The 19,660-nt window shown below is 32.2% G+C and overlaps 2 protein-coding genes across 6 annotated transcripts in view; one reads left to right on the top strand and one right to left on the bottom strand.

Moving 5' to 3' along the window:
- Duox (dual oxidase) overlaps positions 1 to 12,907 on the top strand; it is a 201,744-nt gene extending 188,837 nt beyond the window's left edge. For all 3 annotated transcript variants that reach the window (XM_043045166.3, XM_043045167.3, XM_087168163.1), the window contains exons 25-31: positions 288 to 448; positions 1,732 to 1,852; positions 2,808 to 3,037; positions 4,582 to 4,746; positions 6,804 to 6,959; positions 8,719 to 8,847; positions 11,826 to 12,907. In XM_043045166.3, coding sequence (XP_042901100.1) covers positions 288 to 448; positions 1,732 to 1,852; positions 2,808 to 3,037; positions 4,582 to 4,746; positions 6,804 to 6,959; positions 8,719 to 8,847; positions 11,826 to 11,951 — 1,088 coding nt within the window. In that variant the 3' untranslated portion in view covers positions 11,952 to 12,907. The remainder of the gene's footprint in view (positions 1 to 287; positions 449 to 1,731; positions 1,853 to 2,807; positions 3,038 to 4,581; positions 4,747 to 6,803; positions 6,960 to 8,718; positions 8,848 to 11,825) is intronic.
- Positions 12,908 to 12,996: 89 nt separating this feature from the next.
- Positions 12,997 to 19,660, bottom strand: part of LOC107441690 (lysosomal cholesterol signaling protein) — a 65,199-nt gene continuing 58,535 nt past the window's right edge. For all 3 annotated transcript variants that reach the window (XM_087168166.1, XM_087168165.1, XM_087168167.1), the window contains exons 13-17: positions 19,214 to 19,385; positions 18,293 to 18,388; positions 17,511 to 17,575; positions 15,120 to 15,263; positions 12,997 to 13,800 (exon numbers count right to left, since the gene is read on the bottom strand). In XM_087168166.1, the coding sequence (XP_087024292.1) occupies positions 13,584 to 13,800; positions 15,120 to 15,263; positions 17,511 to 17,575; positions 18,293 to 18,388; positions 19,214 to 19,385 (694 nt within the window). In that variant the 3' untranslated portion in view covers positions 12,997 to 13,583. The remainder of the gene's footprint in view (positions 13,801 to 15,119; positions 15,264 to 17,510; positions 17,576 to 18,292; positions 18,389 to 19,213; positions 19,386 to 19,660) is intronic.

The following is a 19,660-nucleotide window of genomic DNA, read 5'->3' as shown; positions in this document are numbered from 1 at the left end:
AAATTTACGTCGAACCTTTTGAGAAGCTATGTAAGCTGAACTTAAAGTTTTGTATTTCTTAAAAACTTAAAATACAATAACCTATGCTTAACACTTCGGATTTGTAACTAATTTTGCTTGGAAAAATTTTCGAAACTCTCTTAGCTATTAAATCTTATCCAAATATAATTTGTGCATTTTGTTATAATAATTACGCCAAATTCATTGTATTTTTATTTATTAATTTAAACAATTTGGATTATAGGAGTTGAAATTATTAGATAATGAATCGTACTTGCTATTTTTAGGTATTACAGGAGTACTGTTATTTGCCATAGTGTGCATTATCTTCATATTTGCACATCCTAAGATCAGAGAGAAGGCATACAGCTATTTTTGGACCACGCACAGCCTGTACGTTCTCCTGTACATTCTTTGCCTTGTCCACGGACTTGCCAAACTAACGGGAGTAAGTATCTCTTATATATGATTGTTTTCTTTTTCTTTCTATAAATTCTATATTTAAACTCTTATTGTGTTACTTTTAAACAGAAGAAACAGGAAAAAAATATACGTTTCATTAAATTTTATTTTATAACCGTCGTTGAACAGCCGACCCAATTTTCGGGTTTACGCTTACTAATGCATAATGTTGCGCATAATCTTACGCAAAAATGTTGCGACAGACTTCTAGGAAAGTTAGAATCAGGATTAAAATCGCATAGGAACCCATTATCAGAAATGTTGCCATGCGCCGCTAGGGGCGCTTTCCTATTCTGAACTAATTTTTTATGTTCTTCTGAACAGCTCATAGTAGGAGAAACTCCTCTAGCCGCGTGCGACGACATTTCCTGGTATGGGTTCCGATGCAATTTTCATCCTGATAATGTACCCTAACTCACTTAGAAATTTTTCGCAACAATTACGCAACCCCTGTAATAAATTAAGTTTCTAAACTTGCACATTTAGACAAAAAAATAGAATAAAAATGTCATTTTAAAAGCATTAGCTTTAGGAGCAAAACTAATTTCATATTTGAAATCCAAACACCCGAATGAGGCAAAATGAAGTATAAGTAAAAATGCACCAAAAAATTGTTTCTCATTGCTATCAAAAAATTAAATAGATTGTGGAAGGGATGCATTAAGGAAAATGGATAACGAAAATTTGTATCAGATCAGAGTGTATTGTTTACATATAAGCGAAATGATAAATTGATAATTTAATATTATTAAATACTCCACAATAACATCATTTTATATCTACTGTCTTTAGGAATTTTAACTTCTGAGTAGCGATTCAATCGTTTATTCATTACGTGATTCATACAAATCATTTTTTAGTTTAATAAATATTGTGTACATTGCACTCAAATAGTGTTGATGTATGAAAATAATTTTATACTTTATCACATTTACGAGAATGTACTTTAGCACACATTTCTCATATTTACGCGAAGACTCTAAATGAAACAAATCTTATATCGAATTGTCCCCGACTTAAAAAATTAATGTTTAATACCAAGTAAGTTAATTACCTGATTAAAAAACTGATTAAAAACTGCAACAATTTAACGTTTTAAAATAAACAAAAATTGTATACATTGTAGACATTCAATTGAATGATATCAAGGACTTTTAAAAGGATTTTATAACAAACTATGGAGTTTCACGTAAAAAAGTAATATTAAATAACTGTTTTATTTAATAAGTTTGCATCAGATATGCTAAAGCTTATTTGTCTTATTTCCAGAGTCCTCGTTTCTGGATGTTTTTTATTGGACCCGCTATTATTTTCACACTGGATAAAATTGTTAGTTTGCAAACAAAATACATGGAATTAGAAATTATAGATACAGAGCTTTTACCTTCAGGTGAGATTTTTAAATATGTTCTACTGATTTCTAGGCTTAAAAATATTTAAAATATAAATTATGATTGAGAACAAATGATATTTGTTTCATGTTTTCCTCGCCCCATGTATAGATTTAAATGTTTAATTTGTTATTACATTATCCTAGCCATAGACTCGATAAATATCCGCTCAATGTTCATGAAAGAAAATGTTCCTAATGTTCATGCTTTCTTCATTTGGATACCTACAAATAACGAAATCACAGAAATTATGGCATTTGCTGATTCCAAAGCCAATCAGGTTCGACACACACGCGTCACGTGGCTTACAGATATCCAATCAAATCTGATTTCAAGCACATGGTTAGGCATAATCACTTTACTTCTTCTCGAGTTGCAAGTACCCAATTGGAAAGATGTCCGAATTGTGCATAACAATAGTAATATTCACAATCTATCCTAAAAAGACAAAGAAACCCTACCTGAAGTCTTGAGGTCCTCTTCTGACGTCATAGCACTGACGTGATCATTTCTCTTCTTTTTGACGTTCCGGATTCGTTTACATTTACTCGGAATACTTAGTTGTTCTAAATTTAATTTTTGTGTTGTATTTTTGAGAAAAAATGTGTTCTTTATATTTTAAAATATCAGATGAAGATTAGAAAAAAAGGTATTTTAGGGAATTATCCTACATTGAAATGCAATTATCTAATTATTGAAATTCGGGTTTACGCCATTTAGTTTACACCAGCAGATATTCTTCTACCGGAAGTTGAAATAATCTCTACAAATACTGCCCCCGAGAACATGAAACACGGTCGAGAATAAAGTCAATTGAAAGATGAATTGGGGCGCAATAATACAAGACTATAATAATGATAAATTCATTCTTCCTTTGTGGCTTTCAATTACTTATTGATAAAAAAAATGCTTTTTCTCATATTTTTATAACTTATGCTATCTTCATTTCGATAGACGTAACAAAAGTGAAGTTCGCTCGTCCACCTAACTTCAAATATTTGTCGGGACAGTGGATCCGCCTGAGCTGTACCGCCTTCAGAAACGCAGAGTACCACTCATTGACACTAACTTCAGCACCACACGAGAACTATCTTTCAGTTCATGTGAAGGCACAGGGTCCTTGGACATGGAAGCTGCGCAACTACTTTGATCCCAATAACCTCAGTGATGGTCCCCTTCCTAAAGTAAGTGCCTTATTCTGTCATGACAAGAGAAATTTTTAATGCATTTTCCAATTGCTTTTAAAGTTAATTAATTATCTAATTATCAATAGTTTTTTGGTAATAATGCAATTACTTACTTCAATAGTTTTTTTTTCATAATAATGCAATTATTGCAACATTTAAATAGTTTTCAACTGAATCCAATTTTTTTTGTCGTATGCCTGTTTTGGCAGTGGGGTGCGATTGTTCCTGTTTTTCAGTGGCGCCATCTATGGCCAGGAATTCGACTTCTGCCACGCCATTCACACAACCACAACCCGTTTATAGGGCGGGTCACATTCACACACAAAGGAGAAAAGACATCCTTGCCTTGCCCGGAATTTGAACCCAGGACCTTTCTGATGCAAGGACAGTTCCCTACCCCCTACACAGGCCGGTCGGCAACTGAATCCAATGATTTGTCAAATGAGCTGTACTTCTACTTACAAATTTATGATATAATACATTTTTTACCTCCGAATGCAAATGTTTTTATGTAGGACACAGGAAAAAAAACTTTTAAATTAAAAAGTTAATTATTTTGTGTATTGCTCGTCATAGCGTTTATCATTATGGGATCATAAGTGTGTAGTGTATTTTAACAGTAGATTCCAAAATCAGATGACTTAACGCATGGCGCTTTTTGACATTTCTTTCATTAAAACTGCTGTTACAATAAACTTACTATAACAGAGTGTGAATCTATAATTTATGAGTTCGTTTAAAAAATTAAAACTTTTATAAAACTAAGTTTTGTTTGTTTATAATAAAGCTTATGAATAAATTTTAAGTTTCGCTTCAAACTACATCAATTTCACATTTTAAAAAAAATTCATAAAACAATTTATAAATACTGATAATTTTTTCCGAGGTTAATATTAAATTTTAGACTGAAAATACTCTATTGTTTTCCCGATATTAGCTGTTCAGTTATGTAAAATGAATTGCTATAAATACTAGAAAATAATATCTTCAATAATCTATCCATAGCTTAAAATTAATAGACAGTATTTTTCGAAACAAAGAGTATCCTTTAAAAAAACATTAGCTTAATTATAATTAGAATATACAGGGGGTTCTGTACTGCCATTAGGGTCTATGATTAAGCGAGGGGGGAAAAAGAAAAACGATGTCGAAATCAGTCAAATCACTAGTGAGGTAGATGGAATGAAAGGCATCAAAAACTAGTTTTGTTTCCGAGGAAACTTAGACGTTTTTAATAAGTGCTTTTTCAAATTCTATTTCATCCAGCAATCAAGCAGGTTTTGGAGTTTCCAGTCCTGCCCTCCTCGGTAGTGATTCGTAAGATAGTTAAAGCGCTTTTATTCCTTCTGGCACACTGACCTTTTTGTGTACGTACTATTTTAAAGAATTTTTGTCCAGGGTTTTTTTTAAAATATGTATATTAAGTGATTATTATGATACACCACGCATATTTTTTATCTTGTTGTATTGCATTAACGCTAAGTGTTCAAAAACTATATAATTCGAACTTTAAATAGCTAAAAATATGAATTTTCTCTTAGATTCGCTTAGAAGGACCGTACGGAGGAGGTAATCAAGATTGGTACAAGTTTGAAGTTGCCGTTATGGTTGGGGGTGGTATAGGTGTTACTCCATATGCTTCCATTCTCAACGACCTCGTGTTTGGCACCTCTACAAATAGATATTCTGGAGTTGCTTGTAAGAAGGTGGGTAGAAAATATAGATTAATTAATCTATGTTTTTATTATTATTTATACCTTTCAAGGGATAAATAGTAACTAAAACAACTACTTCAAAATATATTCAAATCTCCGCTAAATGATAATTATATTGGTTTCGTGGTGGAGAAAATGTAATTATTCAGAAAATGTTCACATTGCTCGTTGATTGCTAGTAATCATAGTGAGAACAATTTTTTTTAAATTTTATTTTATAACCGTCTTTGAACAGCCAACTCGATTTTTGGATTAAGACTAGCAATGTTCAACTTAATAACCTTGTAATTTTGAACTTAATCTAGAAGACAAGAGAACTCCTGGATCAAGTATAGGGAGAAATTTGGTGGAATTAAATCGCATTTGCGTTACATGGAGAGGAAAACTACGAAAACCTTCCACAGTTAGCCTGACTACAAGGGAATTCTATCCCAAGATTCTTCTACCACTGTGAAATTTTTACTTCCACACTATGGTCGGTGCAAGACGGGGGTGATATTCGTATCTACATCATCGCTTGGATTCGAAACCGGTTCACCTTATTGGTAGACTAGAACTCAATTCCCTGAGCCACCACTCCTCAGGAACTACAATTTAGAGTTTTTGTAAATCAAGTGTTTTAAATTATTTCTTAAATTACTAGCATGATGGCATTTATTAATAAAGAAATTGATTCATCAAGCCCTACCAAAAGTCTCTTGCTTATTCAGAATTACATAGTCTAGCTCATGCGGTTGGAGGCTTCTTTTAAAATAATAATTATGATTTATTCGACATTATCACAAACTTAATTCAATGATGCCACCACATACCTTATTTTACATGGTCAAAAGCTCATTCCATACTATCGCCAATTTTCGTCGATTTGATCATAAGCTTATTTATCGTACCATCACAAATTTTAATCTGATCACAAGCTTATTCATTGATACAATCACTAAATTTATTCAATATTATCTCAAGCTTTTGCCATCGTAAGTCTTACAGGACATGATCAAAAGCTTATTTAAAATCGTGATTCTTAGTTCGAATCATCAGTATTTTCATAAATCTTATTCGAAGTAATCACGGTAATTTCAATTGCAAAAAGTGAATACCTATATCTGACAAGAATGCAAAATTTAACCTGATGATATCGCGTAGCCCGTTCGACACAATCGTAGAACTTAACACGATTACCGTTAAGTTAATTACTTTATTATTGAAGTTTATAATATATTCTCTAAGACCTTATCTGACACAATAGCAATTATTAATCGTAGTCTCTGAACTAATTTAATAATCTCGCTGGATTGTTTTAATTAAGGAAATTGTATAATATTGCAGTATAAAATCCTTCTTTTTAAATCCAATTTTATGTATTTATTTTTAACTAGAGTCCTATAGAGCTTCCTATCTTCCTATGAATTTAAGATTCTCATAGCGTATTTTGCTGATTTAAACATAAGTTGTTTTCGATACATAACTTATTGTGTGACCTCTTGCGAATATTTTAATACATAATTTATGTAAATGGTGTCCTGCAGTTTATTACTAGTTTCTTACTCAAAATCATCGGCCGTGATAGTCCAGTGGTTAAAGAATCAGACTCCGCTTAGACCCACCAAGTTCATGCGATATAGGTGTTCGTGAAATCTGTGGAATAGAGAGTCCTGTGGGCGGTCGTTAAGTACCATGGGTAATTTGACCTGAGTACAGGTATGGGTAAAGTACTGAATACATGTATGGGTGGTTAAGTACCACGAGTACAGAGATCTGGCGAAAATTTCCTTCCCCTTCAGATCTATGTCTAAATTGAGAAAGCTGCCACACGAATGAGTGGTGCTACCATCTATCAGTGGAGTTCTGAGCCAATATGTACTTTGACCCTTGTGGTGCTCTCTTGTCAGACGAAAGGCACACCTCCCTGACTTAATTCTCAAAACGCAAATGGCTGACAAGATTGACTTCCGGAAGTGTCATTCAAAACAACAGTATAATTATGACATTCAAATCCCTGAATACCTACACTCTTTCATATAATCTTATTATTCAAATGTTTTTAACAGGTGTATTTCCTTTGGATTTGTCCATCACACCGTCACTTTGAGTGGTTCATAGATGTTCTGAGGGACGTTGAGAGGAAGGATGTCACTAACGTCTTAGAAGTTCATATCTTCATTACTCAATTCTTTCACAAGTTCGATCTGCGAACTACCATGCTGGTAAGTTTAGTCACATTTTTTAGATTTTGAAATTATATCATAAGTAGCCAAGAAATGGTAAAATTTTAAATACGAGAAAAAGAAATTTTGGCCATTAAAGTGCAGTACCGTTGAAGTAATTATCCTATATTCAGTATCCAGACAAAGTGTTCTATTACCAGTTGCCATTGTGATTTTTCCAAAATTATTTTTTTACAATTTGATTGTGTAATTTGTTTCCGTGTAATTGTTTTGACAAACCACCTACAAAAAAAAAATAATTACATTGAAAAATTAATTCTTTTTCTGTTGCATGGGATTTTTTTAATAGATCTTTGATAGTTTAGTATCACTGATTTAAAATCTGCAAGCGGTTCCTCGCTCTAAACTACAGTTTTTTTAATGGCATTTTTTTGTCAATCTTTTGTCGAAATTTGCAAATTTAAAAACGTTTTATATAACAAGAGGTTGCGTAAATGTTGCGACAAACTTCGAAGGGAGTTAGAGCACGTCATCAGGATTATAATTCCATAGAAATGGAATTATAATCCTGATGTCGGAAACCCGGAAATGTCGTTGTACACCACTATGGGCATTTCCCTATTATGAAGTGTTTTTTCGTGTGTTTCTGAGTAGGTTAAAATAAGGAAACGCCCCTAGCCGTTTACTATGACCATTTGTGAGCCATTTCTGGGTATGAGTTTCTGAGCAATTTTAATTCCGATGTATTGCCAGAACTCCCTGAAAGTTTATTGTAACATTACTCTATTATATATAACATTTTTAAACTTTTACATTTCAACAAAAAAATAGATTTAAAACGTCATTTGAAGAAGAAATATGTAGCTTCAGACGCAAAACTGATTCCAGATTTGAAATTACCGGACCTGAATATAATATGTATAAAGTATATATTAGTCAAGATCAAGTGTTTGTGATGTAAACGCAGCAAAAAATTTGTCCCCTCTGTAATTAATTTCTTTTATAATATGAAAACAGGATTTACAGATTCCATGATTCATCCCCCCAAATTCATTAGCCCTTATTATTTAAAATAAAAATACGCTAGTTATATTCTACAGAGATTTTTTCCAGAAATATGAAAGGTTGGTATTCTTGAGTTTTTAGTATAAACTGACAATCAAAAAATGATAATAAATAGATAATAAGCCACATTTTCATGCTGTCTTGTGGATTTTTTTGAAAGTGTTTTTGGTAAAAAAAAACTACCATGAATCACTCTGTAGGCAATTAAGCTTTTCGATACTATTAGCGTGTGAAAACTCCGATAACTAAGATACTTGTTTCGAAACAATATTGAAGAATATTTTGATGTGAAGATGACAGATTTAATAATAGAGGCATAACTAAATTGTCCGAATCTCTTCATTTTTTCAAAGATTCATTTCTAACAATGAAATCATGATTAAAATAAATGATTATTATAACTAGATTAGAAAATACTAAAATAGATTTTAGTATTTTCACTCTTTTAATGAGTTATGCAATTATATTTCCTATTTTCACTCTATTTAAGTATTTGAAGCTAGAAATCTTTTTACATGAAAATAAACTAAGAAAATAAATATCCTTCATTACTAATAAAAAAAAAGTTAACGCACAAGAATTCTTGTTTGAATAAGTTCTATTTTTTAAAATAACAGTAAAATATAATTTTCTATCAACTCATTTTTATTTCTTACATCATTTTTAGCCCATTGAGTCTAATTCAAAACAATTAGACAAACATAGACTAATTTCGAAAAAATTTTGTTTTCAGTATATATGTGAAACGCATTTTCAAAGGATATCAAATTGCAGTATGTTTACTGGCTTGAAAGCCGTTAATCATTTTGGAAGACCAGACATGACAGCATTCCTAAAGTTCGTTCAACAGCAACACGCATACGTAAGTGGTTTAAACATTTATATATAATTTCAATTATTAACCATGAACAGGTAAATATCAAATTCCCTTTACTGATTCGAAAAGAAACTGGGTGTGGGTTTGTTAATATTTTAAGGATTGTGCCATTTAGCAAACCCTATTTATAATTTTAAGAGACTGCGTTAGTTTTTGGAGAGAGTTTTGATTTGCACCATCATTTAATAGCATGAGTTCTTTTACATTGCTCGTTAGTATAACGACCATCATTTTTGATGTTTTTATACTAATTAAGTTTCCTTTTTTCATTTTTTTCCACTTGTTTGTTCTGTTGAATCGTTTTAGGATGGTTTTAAATAGTTACGTGTAGTTTTGAAACCATATTATTAAATTGGTTAATAAATCTAAATTTATATTGCGATAATTATCATCAGGTGGTGCTAATTACTGGAAAACTATGCTTTCTGTTTCTCATTATGTTTAAGACTCTCTGAAAACTATTAAACTGGCAGCAAATTTTATAAAAGAACATTAGGAAACTCACCTCTTATCACTTTAAAAATATTAAGGTTAGAGAATCTCTTCAAGTGATTTCTGTTCTTAAAATATAATATTGGACAAGTTAAACAGAGAGTTTTCAAATAACCATTTAGAAATTTTGCAATCAGTTTTTTGAAGAAGCTGGTCAACTTAATTGCAGACCTGAAAGCGAGACGGAAAAGAGAAAATACTGGTAGGAGAACTATTTTAATGTTTGATAATATTAATCTATTCTCAACAACAAACAATTCACTGTAATTAATTTTTTCTCGGCGAAGAAGCAATTCGTTATAAAAATTGTATCCGTTAAAAACAATTGGTAGTAATAGATTTTTATTATTCCCGAAAAAAAAAATTTAAAATTGAAATTTTTTTGATACTAGTTTTCACTCTTTTCCGTCTTGATATATATAGGCTTTCAGCCCTGCTTAGTTGTAACTATTCCAAATGAAATATTTGCACGGCATATTTAATTTTGTCTTCAGATTCTCCAAATCCTTAACATCTGCTATTGTGAAAAGATTTTACTTATATCTCAGTTAGCAGTGCCATCTGTTGAACTACCTTATAAATAATTTAAAAAATTGGCAAGGGTAAATTCGATTCAAAAGCATAACGCAGCAAACGATGCATTTTTATTTCTTCTTTTTTTTCCCATGTTGACTGTTACGTTTTAAATAAACGGTAGGTATATTTCACAATGAGTAAAAAAATGAATCTTGAAAATTTTTGAACGTTTTATGGCGGAAAAGTTGCCTATTGTAATAAAAATAAAACAATAAAATTCTAAAATCGGCAAATATCTTGCATTAGCGCATCTCTAGTAAAAGTAATGAAAACTATTAAAAATCACACCTTGTTAAATTTCTTTAAGTTGTCAACAATTTCTGAAATAAGCATGCTGCAGTTTGTTATGCTTCTTCAATAGTTTGAATAACCTAAATAAATGAAATTTCTGATCAATGATTTAATTCCTTTACGCCTAAGCAACGTTTTATAAAAAGACACAAGTTTACCAATTTTTCGTAATTCTTTCTTCGTTCACTCTGCTGCTGATCAGAACAACCCTTACCCCCTCAGTGAAGATGGTTGGACACATAGGTCCTCCACACTTACTTACTACATTGATAAGGTTACTTTTTTTTACCTAATACGCATTTAAAGTCTGATACTTTGAAGAAATGAGGATTAACTGATCTAGATCTTAATGTTTTAGGATATTCATCTCTAGCTTCATGACCACAAGTTTGACACACCTTTAGATAGCTTGGGAGTAACAGTGAAACTTCGGTATTTTTCTAATTCACTTTATACTAGTCTAGTCTAGTCATTTAAGTCTTGCGGCATTGGGGGAGAGTATACCAAGAAAGAATTCCGATTAATGATTTTAGAGTGATCTGAAGCTGGAAAGTTTATTTTCGGTAGTACGAAATTTGGTCTCTGATCAGCGAATTCCTGTCAACCATCAATAACTGCAGTACATTTTAAATACAATCACTTTGGGACATCGTCCAGACAGCTTGGCAAATCAAGACCCTGTTTCTTTGTCCCATTCAAGACTGCTACTGTTGTCAATTAAGTCTTTAGGTCACATTTCATAAGGATCTTGCAAGACAAACCATCCCAACAAAGAAGGCTGTTAGAAATTTTGTACTACTGAAAATGAATTTTAATTTATTATTATATTCAACTGATGCTGCCCGCCACCAACATATTTAAAACCAGTTGTTCTTAAATATTGGTGCTAACCTGCGAAGAACCTCCATACTACTATTTCATATTTCCGTTGTCGTTATACATCTGTTGTTGATGTTTTATTCATAACTGTAGTTGAACAGCCAATCCTATTTTTTGGGTTTACGTCTACTCATCTTCAACTTCGTATCCTTGTAATTTTGAACCCAATCCAGAAGACAAAGGAACTCCCGGATCAATTATTGAAGGAAATTTGCCTTCGTGGAGAACTTTTTGATAGAACTAACCCTTATTTGCTTCACATGGAGAGGAAAACCACAAAAACCTCCGACTGTTAGCCTGACGGCACACTGTCTAACCCACGTTCCGTCTACCACTGATAATATTTTACCTCAAAACTGTGGTCGGTGCAAGCCGGTGATGCGCATTTTGCATCGACTAGCCATCGCTGGGATTCGAACTCGGTGCATCTTACTGGAAGGCGAAAGTTCTATTCCCTGAACTATCACGGCTCACATGTGTGTTTTGAATCCTCAACTGCAAATTTTCTTCGTAACATCAATTTAATTTAGCGAGTGCGCATGTAATTCACAGATTATGGTGTGACACATAGAACCACCTTAGTTAAAGAAATGAAGTGATTCGTTTCAAGGATGTGAATCAATTTGTAGATAAATAAAAAAAATATGTGTCTAATTTGCGACATGCTAATACAGAAATTTCGATATAATTTTAAAATCTATATTAATTTCTTCTCCTTATTTCAGGTGAGCAAGGTTGGAGTCTTTAGCTGTGGTCCTTCCGCCATGACTAAAAACATTACGAAGTCATGCGAAACAGTCAACAAGAATAGAAAACTTCCTTATTTCATTCACCACTTTGAGAATTTTTAAAAACATCTCTCTATTCAATGTGGAATACTTATTGCAAAATTCTCATGGCCCTTGGCTCGAGAATCGATAGAAACTTGGTTCTCCTTCTGGCGTTATTTGATGGTTGTTGAGTGGTTATGATGGATTGGCGCCTCTACAAACGAACTTTGAAGAAGACATCTTCTGACAATCAACGAGCTCTTACTCTTTGTGATGCCAAATTTTTCCCTTAACGCGCCGAGGGGAATAAACTGTTTTTAAAAGAGACTTGTGAATTTTAGAAAGATATGTTTTAAACCTAGTGTTCCTTTTTTGTTTTAATCAAGTATTTCACTGTAGTTTTAAGAAAACGGTATCAGTGAATTGTACATAAGTTTTTGAAAATATCTTGTTCGTGTAAATTTCTACTATAGGAAGTAACTGTGTTAATTGTTTTGTTGCCATTTTGTTTAAATTTCTTTAAATTGCTTTTAAGCTAATGGTGAATTTTCTCATCATATATACGATTGTACTAAAAAAATTACATTTTAATGTTTTTGAAATAGCTTATTATTGCATATATTAAGCTGAAAGTTTTTATTAAATAAAAACGAGTCTGATTAAATAAACTTTAATAAAATATATTAAATGAAGGTTTGAGTAGTTAATTTACGTTTAATGCTGTTTAAAATAAATTAAAATACTGATACATATAAAATTTTAAAAGATTTTGTATAATAACTGTTAATTACTGATGCGTAGTTCCATAAAACGAGTGTATAGTCTTTAATTGAAACATCTTTAATTGAACTATTTATCCATAGCACGTGATGTAATAATTCCTATTTGATTAATTATTCAGCACGAGTTTTCAGTATATTTTTCCCAAATATGTTATATAGTCTGTGTTAATTTATGAAATATTGTGAATATTTTTATACAGTTTCTGAGGATTATAACTATGTAAAGCCAAATTGAATAAATCTTATCGGACTTAAGATCTCGTTACATATCTTTGCTCTTATAAAGAGTGCTCCAAATTTGTATAAATAAGCTTTTGGTCAAGTAAATTGGTAATTCACCCTAATTTAAAAAGCAGAACATTTAATAACAAAATGATATGAATACAAGTCATGGTAAATTAGATACAAAATTAATAAATACAAAAATTTGTTTTCTAGAATAAGTAGTAGTATAAAAAAATAAGTTCAGAAGACATTTATCCTAAGACATATTATAGTTTTTTTTTTAAAAAATGGCATTATCCTCAGTAAATATTTCTCAAAGAAGCACACAGTTTTCTAAATCATTGGACAAGATTAAAAAATACTTTGAGTAATCATACCGGTAGAGTAAGTATGCAAAATGCTTTGTACTGCTCAATCACAATCTCACAAATAACTCAGTAGTTCATTTTTTTTAAAATATGCATAACTTTTTACTATTATAAAAAGCCACTTTCAAAACTCTTAAAGATTAAAAATCAGGCTAAATACTTCACTCGGAAAATCACATTTCTTTCGTGTGATACATCTAGCAGAGAGATAATACGTTTCACCGTATCCACAAGCATATTTTGATCAGATATGTTGAGCAGAATACATATTTTCTCTCGCACTCGGAGCTCAGATGCTTTTACTACTTGCCTACCTTTTTTCGATGCAGCAAGAATTCTCAATCTTCTATTTTTTTAATTGTACTGGAGAATTGGTAAAGGTACGGAGCGTCATAAAACTTGTAAGAATTCGTGACATGCTGGATCACCCCTCCTAAGAGCAACTTCTGACCTAACTCTTCAGCTTCCACGTCATCTTGAGCAAGACGCTCTTCGATCATCCAATCTACCAGTTGATGACCCCAGAAGCAGTTCTCATATAACTCGTCAATCCATCTAATAGAGGGATAAATTCATGAGATATTTATATTCAAACTATTCCATAATAAAGAAAATTATGTTTTTGAGTTATCTACATGTTTGAAAAGAACAAAGAAATACATGCTTTTAAATTTCCGGAGGCAGTTTTAATTTTTTTTTTAAAATACCCGATTTTAAATAAGTTTTTAAGACATACAATTTGAAGACAATACTGCCGTTTCGCTGAATGTTAAAACAATAAAAAAAAATTGGTTTCTTACGCAGTCAGTATCTTCGTATTTCAAAGCCAGGTTAAACCATGTGAGGCGAGGAGTAATCGACAATGTCAACCTTCATCTAGGAAAGGGTACCCCGACATTGAGTCGAGTTAACATGTCTTATTGTATTACTAGTGAATTGTAGTTGTAATTTTGTAGTGGTAGATACGCTACAGTACTCCCCCTCCAGAATTATATCTGTGGCAGAATTCGATGAACGGATACGATACCACTAGTTGCAGACCGGGAGAGCTGGGTTAAGGTCACCGGGTTTTGACCATTAGTCATGAGAGCTGTATTAAGATCACGGTCGTAGTCGCTTCTGTGTTGCCCGAAGCAGTCGCAGTCGGGTGTATGCAGGTTGACGTTGTGTGTCATCGAGACGAGACTGAGTAGCAACAGTGCAAGAAGGTGGATAATGTCGCAATCACAAGTAGCGAGTCAACTGTTCAATGTGGACCGTCCATCGAAGTGGGCGTTACTGCCAACGTAGGCGTGTTCACGTCACGTCCGAAGGTCACCATTGTGGGGCGAGGAGTACTCGACAATGTCAACCTTCATCTATGAAAAGGTACCCCGACATAGAGTCGAGTTAACCTGTCTTATATACTAGTGAATTCTAGTTGTAATTTTGTAGTGGTAGATATGCTGCAACCAGTTTGATTCTTATAAGTTTTAAAAAACAAGCTCTAAATTTTAAAAAGCACACCTGACTTTAGATTTGTTAGGATAAAATTTCAAAATTTGAGAACTCCTAAAATCAGTTTTCTCCCGTAGTAACCACATAATTTTGCATTAAACCACTCTGAGACTTTATAAAGATTTCGAAATTAGTTCTTAATTTTTAAAAGTATCTAAATTGAACTCCTGCATTTATATTTCAGATTAAGTGAAGAAAACATACTCTTTGAAATTTTTATTTTTAGTGATAAATTTCCTGCTCGAACCAAACATAACTAAAACAACTTATTCAAACTTTACATTTAAAAGTTATATGAAAAAATTAATATTTTATCAAATTTACGTCCTATTTTATGAAATGGCTTGCTTAAAAGGTATTTAAGAAAATACACTTACTTCCTATCCCTTGCAATTCTTTGAAAGCATTGATTGAGATAGTACGAAGTAAATTTGCTACAGAAGGCTAAAATTTCTGTTCTAGATTCACTGGATATAAAATCTGTAATACCCTCTTCTTGACCGCAGCACATTGATCTCCATCTGTTATAGAAAAAAACAATTCCGTTATATTGTAGATATGCTTTGTAACTTAAGATTAAGTTATCATTTTAAAGGTCAAATAGCAGGAGCATGCGAAGCATTAGAAGAATGCAGCTATGGCGATGGTTAAAATAAAACTAATATCTCATACTTTTTAATCAAAGTTTCTCTTCAATTAATTTTCATAAAACTACATTTTTAATAATAACATTTTAAAAAAATATATTTATAAATTATTTAAATAGATCAATTAAACTTTCAAAAGCCGTTTTGTTTTTAATTTTTTTAGCACATTTTAAAAGGAGTGTTTAAATAAAATTAAAAAAATCTAGATGGACAATATATATTCGTCTCATATTGCTTTCCGATTGTTTTTAACATTTTAAGCGAGCCCTAATGCTGATTACAAGCTTTTATTTTATAACCGGCGTTGAACGGCTGATTACTAGCCAATTCTGAGATTACGACTATCAATGTTCAACTCAATCGCCTTGTAATCTTGAATCCAATCCAGAAGACAAGGGAACTCTTGTATCAAGTATGGGACAAACTAGCCATCGTTGAGGACTTTTAGATGAAGCAAACAAGCATTTTCGTTTTGTGGAGAGGAAGAACTTGAAAAACCCCAAAGATAAGCCCAAAATCAAGGTGATTTTATCCCATGATCCGTTTACCACTGAGGATATTTTACGTCAGCATTGTTTGTGCGAGCCGGGGGCAAAATTTTTGTAAGCCAGACACAGCTGGGATAAGAACCTGGACACCTCATTGGGAGGTGAATGCTATCCCCTGAGTACTCGTGGCTCTGTTTACAGGATTAACCAGCACAAATATTTCAGGACAATAAATCTACTCCTCCATTTTGTCTTTGAGAGATCTGGAAGTAAGTGGTGACTAAAAATTTCTCTGCCAGAAGCATTCCAGACACACTTGATCGAATTCAGTTCTGGAGATCTGACTGGCTACTCTATTCTCAAATACCTTCTCTTTCTGGTTTTTCTAGAGTCAGATCATGTTGCCATCCACAAAAATGAATAGGCACTTCTGAACAATATTCTAATATAACAATCCATAAGGCTCTAAGATTTCAGTCATGTACCTTATAAAAATTTGCCCACCTTTTTAAAAGACGTCCAAATATGTAGGGACATTCAACATCTTATCTGTTCAACTCTACCTACATAATGGCTGACTTCCTTGATAATGGAAGGAACTGGTTTTCTGGCTCTCAACATGTCTGAAAACGTCGAAAATCAGTATTTAGGCTAAACTAGTGCTCATCGAGACTGCGTCATCTCACTATGCATTTGTTTAAGGTTGATTTTGTCTAAATCAGTTAAGACAGACTTCCCTGTGACAAAGACTTCTTTGATGTACAGGGCTGAGATCTGAGTCTTGCATAATATTATACAGAGATGTTGATGGTAATCAGAGTATTTTTGTACATGAAAACGTGCGTTCACACAGGACTGCTCGAAGAATGCTATGAAGCCGTAGATATTCAGAGAATATAGCGGCCAGGCAGACATCCGGACCTGAATTATTTCGAGCTTGCCTGGAATGATTTAGCCTTTCTGGAAAACTTAACAATTGCAGCTCTCCAACTCCCCTCCGGAACCATCTGGTGCTAAAAACTGTTTTAATGGAATAAGGGTTTGATTTATTGTCTCGAGACCTTAGACTATGCTGTTACGTGTTCGCATCGAGCAATTAAGTACGACGGATGGCTTTCGGAAAGGTATGGCATCTAAAGATTGCTTTAAAATATTTGCTAACCACTTAAGCAGCTATGGAGTTAATTGAAAGATTTTTATTGCTGTTAGAGAGAAAATCCTATCTCAAATTAAACCTTTCACAAGTATAATATCACCGCATTAATTTTGTATTATTTAGTCATGATGAACATTAACTCATGATCTTGAGTTCATGTTACCATTTCCTTTTTTGGTTTACCATTACGCCATTACCTTTTCGTTGTCACCATTTTGCCATCTCACTTTGATGTATTTTTCAACCAAGTATCCTTTGATTGGGCTGGTTTTTTCCTAAGTTTTCCACAAAAATGTTTCTTTAAAAATAGTTTAAGTAGCAGAGAGATAAAGTAATCCACTTCAATAAAAATACATTGACTAAGGTTCCTGTTGCTAATGTGTTGTCTGATTAAAATTTGCTACTGAAATTTGCGATTCCGTGAAGAGAAATATTAGTAAGTTAATGGATTAAATATAAAATTTATTTATCACTTACTTGTTTTGAATCTTTATAGTAATCGTTCGTGCATCAATTCCAAATATCAAGAAATAAAATATTCCCTAGAAAATTATAATAACATTTACCTTAACAAATAATGTTATAATGAAAAAATTGTTAGCAATAATTTTCTATATCTTTGTCCTATTGCATGTTAAATATCTTTGTATCTTAAAGGTAAACATAATCACAAAACACCTTTGTCACATAAGGTGTCAGTACTACGCACTAGCTACCATTACTTCACAAAAAGCAGTTACCTTTGATAAAATACCAATCTTATTATTTAACCATTTTACAATCGCAGCTCCTATATAACTATTTACAACAAATTTCAAACTTATCAGAGATTATTCAGATTTGCATGCTATTAAACTCCTTTCATAATTTTTGGTTCTTCTGTTTATGATCTTCAAAAATCAGTTTTGAGGGTCAATTTTATGCTTCTCATTGTTCAATTGTTACCAAAAAATTACCACGAAATTCGTCATAATTAACATTAATCCACAATGTGAATCAACAACGTTTTTCCCAAACTCTTTCATCAATATAAAGCGCTTTCCAATATTTAATATTTTCATTAAAAGATTTTTCTTAAGAAAATGGCATAAAATAATTAATTTATCTGAGTAAAAAAACACATCTGAAATGTACTATTTTTAAATTCTAGCGAATCGGAAGCGAAAAAGAACTCTCCAAAATGCTACTAGCCTTTAATGTGACATTTTGAAATATTTTATCTTTATAGATAGGTTTTAACTTAAATATATAGAAAATACCTGTCCGATGAACAAAGATGATTGAAAAAATTCCAACGGAATCATTACTTCTGATGATGTACTACCAGCCAGCTTATATAGATTTGCAACAAGTCTCTAGATAGAGAAAAATACTGAAATTATATTTCACGAAATGTCTAAGTTATCTTTAATAAAATATAAAAACTCAATTTGCAATAAGTGAAGTTAAAAAAAAATAATACATTCATTGTATATTTGAAAAGTATGTCGGTAAAATATATTCAAAAAAATTCTTTGTGCTCTTTGTTGCGCTTTTAAGTTGCCAAATTTATTTACAGCAAACCCCTCCGTCATAACTTTACAAAATTCAAAAATCGTTCACCTCACTTCGAGTAAACCAGTATTTGCTGATATAATTTTTATATAAGACGCTATACATAATTGAGAACTAATTTTGATAAAAAGACGTTATATGTAATTGAGAATCATACATAAGTTTGATTAAAGTCGCTATATATAAATGGGAACTATTTATAATTTTGATAAAATACACCGTATATAATTTAGAGTTATACATAATTTAAAAAAGACGCTATAAATAATAGAGAACTATGCACATTTTTTTGACGTGATCCAACTGGGCTAAATCCCGTAATCTACTTGATGGTCAAACTTGAATCTACTTGAAACACCAAAATCGAAAACTACACAGCCAGTAAACGACATAGCGAGGCTCAAAACATTTCACAAAATTCAAAACGTGCTGCTCTTTCGTGTGCTGCTCAACTCTGAACTATCAGCTTTTTCCTCGTGGGCAATAATTTTCAGCACTAATTGCACTGAATTCAAATCTAAAGAGGGATACACTATTCAGATTTTAAAATGTTTGCACACACAAACTTTTTTTTTCCGCCAGTCATCTTAAAGTCTTTAAACAAACTGAATGAAAATACTACTCACTATAAACATCACAATCATTAGAACTAGTAGAAGACTGTAAAATCTGAAGGACCATTCTTCCTTATTTCTAGGAAGAGGTTGATATTGCGGATCAATTTCCTTGTAGTAAATGTCTGCCTGGTCTTTGATGCTCAGGGTTGATTGTCGACGACTGTATATGCTTTCTCTTTTCCTTAAAAGAAAAAAAACACTTATGAGATCACAGATGAGAAAATAATAATCTAAACTTAACTATACAAAATATAACAATGCCAACTTCCTCCGGTAAACACCACTAAAATCACATTGAAGCTTTGGTAAATGTTCATTCAGCCATTCTTCTTCTTTGATTCGACTACCCCGGATGAACCCTGCCTTACTCCATCCGTTATAACTTGAAAATAGTCACCAAAAAATCTGCTTTTGGCAACTGTTTTCGAATTTTTAAATATTAGAATGTAGAGGTCT

Source organism: Parasteatoda tepidariorum, chromosome 7 (assembly GCF_982258835.1).
Source record: "Parasteatoda tepidariorum strain Cologne lab strain chromosome 7, Ptep-v5.0, whole genome shotgun sequence".
Taxonomy (NCBI): domain Eukaryota; kingdom Metazoa; phylum Arthropoda; class Arachnida; order Araneae; family Theridiidae; genus Parasteatoda; species Parasteatoda tepidariorum.
This window is presented reverse-complemented; position numbering and strand designations above follow the sequence as displayed.